Source organism: Triticum dicoccoides, chromosome 3A, assembly GCF_002162155.2.
Source record: "Triticum dicoccoides isolate Atlit2015 ecotype Zavitan chromosome 3A, WEW_v2.0, whole genome shotgun sequence".
NCBI lineage: Eukaryota > Viridiplantae > Streptophyta > Magnoliopsida > Poales > Poaceae > Triticum > Triticum dicoccoides.
Genome location: NC_041384.1, coordinates 646,272,961 through 646,275,958, shown reverse-complemented (window position 1 = coordinate 646,275,958; position 2,998 = coordinate 646,272,961). Strand labels below are relative to the sequence as shown.

The window sequence follows — 2,998 nt, the reverse complement described above, 5'->3', positions numbered from 1 at the left end:
CGCCCCCGCCCCAGGCGATCTCCCGGCGAGCCCTCCCCGCCGCGCCGCCTCCGCCCCCGGTCGACGCGGCTGGCCTCGGGTGGAAGCGGCCGCCTCTAATCCCGCGAGCCCGACGCCGACGCCGCCGCGGCCGTTCCCCCTCCCCGAGTAGACGGTCGCCGCCGTCCGGATCCAAGGTGAGGAAACGCGAGCACGGGTCTCCATGCCCTGTTCGTCCCGCGAATCCTTCCCAGACTCGCGATAGGATCGATGTGCCCCTCGCATCCCAATCTCAGATCTGCGGCCTCGTGCTTTCGAAATAGAGATATCTGTGAATCCGCTTGTCCTGCCGCGTAGTTCTGTTGTTCTTCCTGATGACACGGGCATTGGGCGCTGTTTTGCGCCGTAGCTAATAATGTTCGTAGTTGTCGGGACCAAGCTAGTACTAATCTGTTTTGTTCTTCTTCTGGAACCTAGCCGAAGACGGTTCTGTGCTGCGTATGTGCACGTACGGCTGGTTTGATTTCTGAGCACAGAGAGTTCTGCTTGCTTCTTTGATTTCTATGCACAGATAGTACTACCTGCTTGCACTTAGTTCTAACCCAAGTGGTCAATGTTGCTGGGTTCTTAATTAGTTAGGTGTGTTAACGTAGGTGCATACTACTGCTAGTTATTTTCATTAGTCTGCTCAGTTATCTAAACCTGGTAATAATCTGCTTTCGTTTTCATCATGCCAATCAACCCGAAAATTCTATGGGCCAAATCTACCTGCTAGTGTGTTAATTATCTACATGATCGTTTCATCATTTGTAGCTAAAGCAGCATGTAATTGGATCCTTATTGTTAAACAGCATGTAAAGAATCTCTCAAGGCTTCAGTGGTATTCAGGGCATTTATGCTCCACAGTTCAGTCAGACAGCTAGTTACCAAATGGCTTTACTGCTTTCTCATAGCACACAGCCCACAGCTACTACTTTCCTGCTGAGGCACAGCTGAAGCAAACACGGCCGTAGTAACATTACACATTATTATTTTTCTTGTTTTGGGTTGAAGTGCCGTTATGTTGTAACTGCCACTTGTGTCATTGATTTCTTATGTAAAACAATCACTTTGAGGGAAATGCTTATCTTTACCAATTGACGATGTTGTCTGCCAACTGTAGACTTAACCATGTTTTGCTAATTGGTGTTTTGTTGTATCCTTGGTGATACTAGTGTTGGGTGCCCTCAGGGACAGGCCCTTCAATTGCTCCACTAATTTCATTGTTTATACTTATTAATAGTCCATTACTTTCTGTAATTTGGGATCATGCTAATTCCTACACTTGTTGATTTACCAGCAGGTTATTGTGTGAAGTGCCACGTGTCCACATGGCTTCAGCGGCGCCAGATTTCCAGCCCCGGACATTCTCCATCAAACTGTGGCCACCGAGTGAAAGCACTCGTCTGATGCTTGTAGAGAGGATGACCAAGAACCTGTCCTCCGAGTCAATCTTTTCTCGCAAGTATGGCCTTTTGGGCAAAGAAGAGGCTCATGCCAATGCCAAAAGGATTGAGGAGATGTGCTTTGCTTCCGCAGATGAGCATTTCAAGAAGGAGCCTGATGGTGATGGGAGTTCTGCTGTCCAGCTATATGCAAAAGAAACAAGCAAGCTGATGCTGGAAGTCCTCAAAAAAGGTCCAGGGACGACTGCGGAACCAGAAGCACCTGTTATTGATACACCTATTGAGCCTGCTGATACTGTGTTTGATATATCTGGTGGCAAGCGTGCTTTCATTGAGGCGGACGAAGCAAAGGAACTTCTGAGTCCACTAACAGAACCAGGAAACTCATATAGCAGAATTTGCTTGAGCAACAGGAGCTTTGGTATTGGTGCTGCCAATGTTGCTGGGCCAATTCTTGAATCAATAAAATCTCAGCTCAAGGAGGTTGACATCTCAGATTTTGTTGCTGGAAGGCCTGAGGATGAAGCCCTTGATGTGATGCGGATATTCTCCAAAGCTTTAGCAGGGTCTGTACTGAGATACCTGAACATCTCTGACAATGCTTTAGGTGAGAAGGGTGTGAGGGCGTTCACAGAGCTGCTAAAATCACAGGGCGACCTGGAAGAACTATATGTGATGAACGATGGCATATCAGGGGAAGCTGCTAAGGCTCTGTCTGAGCTTATTCCATCAACTGAGAAGCTTAAGGTTCTCCACTTCCACAACAATATGACTGGTGATGAAGGTGCTATGTTCATTGCTGAGATGGTCAAGCGTTCTCCAAATCTTGAGAGTTTTAGGTGCTCAGCAACAAGAATAGGATCTGATGGTGGAGTGGCATTGGGCGAGGCCCTGGGGACATGCACTCGTCTGAAGAAGCTTGATATCAGGGACAACTTATTTGGTGTCGAGGCAGGGGTGGCTCTCAGCGAAACCCTTCCAAAGCTTGGAGATCTTGTTGAGCTGTACCTCAGCGACCTCAATCTCGAGAACGAGGGCACCATAGCAATTGTGAATGTCCTCAAGGAGTCTGCACCTCAGCTGGAGATCCTTGAGATGGCAGGAAATGAGATAACCGCCGAGGCAGCCAAGCCTTTGGCGGAATGCTTGACCGCAATGCAGTCGCTCAAGAAGCTGACCTTGGCTGAGAACGAGCTGAAGGATGCCGGGGCGGTGGCGGTCGCAAAGTCTCTGCAAGAGGGCCACCCAGATTTGAAGGAGCTTGACGTGAGCACCAATCTGTTTCAGAGGTCTGGAGCCCGCTGCTTTGCCCAGGCGGTCGCCAACAAGCCAGGCTTCGTGCTGCTGAACATGAACGCGAACTACATCCCCGAGGAAGGGATTGACGAGGTGAGGAAGATCCTGAAGGCAGGCGAGAACTCGGCGGACGTGCTTGGCCCGCTGGACGAGAACGAGCCCGAGGGGAACCCGGATGACGAGGACGAAGAAGAGGACGATGATGATGAGGCAAAGTATGGGGACGATAACGGGAAGGATGCTGGCCTCGGCTCGAAGCTGCAGGACCTGAAGGTGGA

The 2,998-nt window shown here is 49.9% G+C and overlaps 1 protein-coding gene across 1 annotated transcript in view; it reads left to right on the top strand.

Annotated features, from left to right (window-relative positions):
* Window positions 1–6: 6 nt before the first annotated feature.
* LOC119272738 (RAN GTPase-activating protein 2-like) overlaps window positions 7–2,998 on the top strand; it is a 3,476-nt gene continuing 484 nt past the window's right edge. The window contains exons 1-2 of the mRNA XM_037554148.1: window positions 7–176; window positions 1,319–2,993. Coding sequence (XP_037410045.1) covers window positions 1,350–2,993 — 1,644 coding nt within the window. The 5' untranslated portion in view covers window positions 7–176; window positions 1,319–1,349. The remainder of the gene's footprint in view (window positions 177–1,318; window positions 2,994–2,998) is intronic.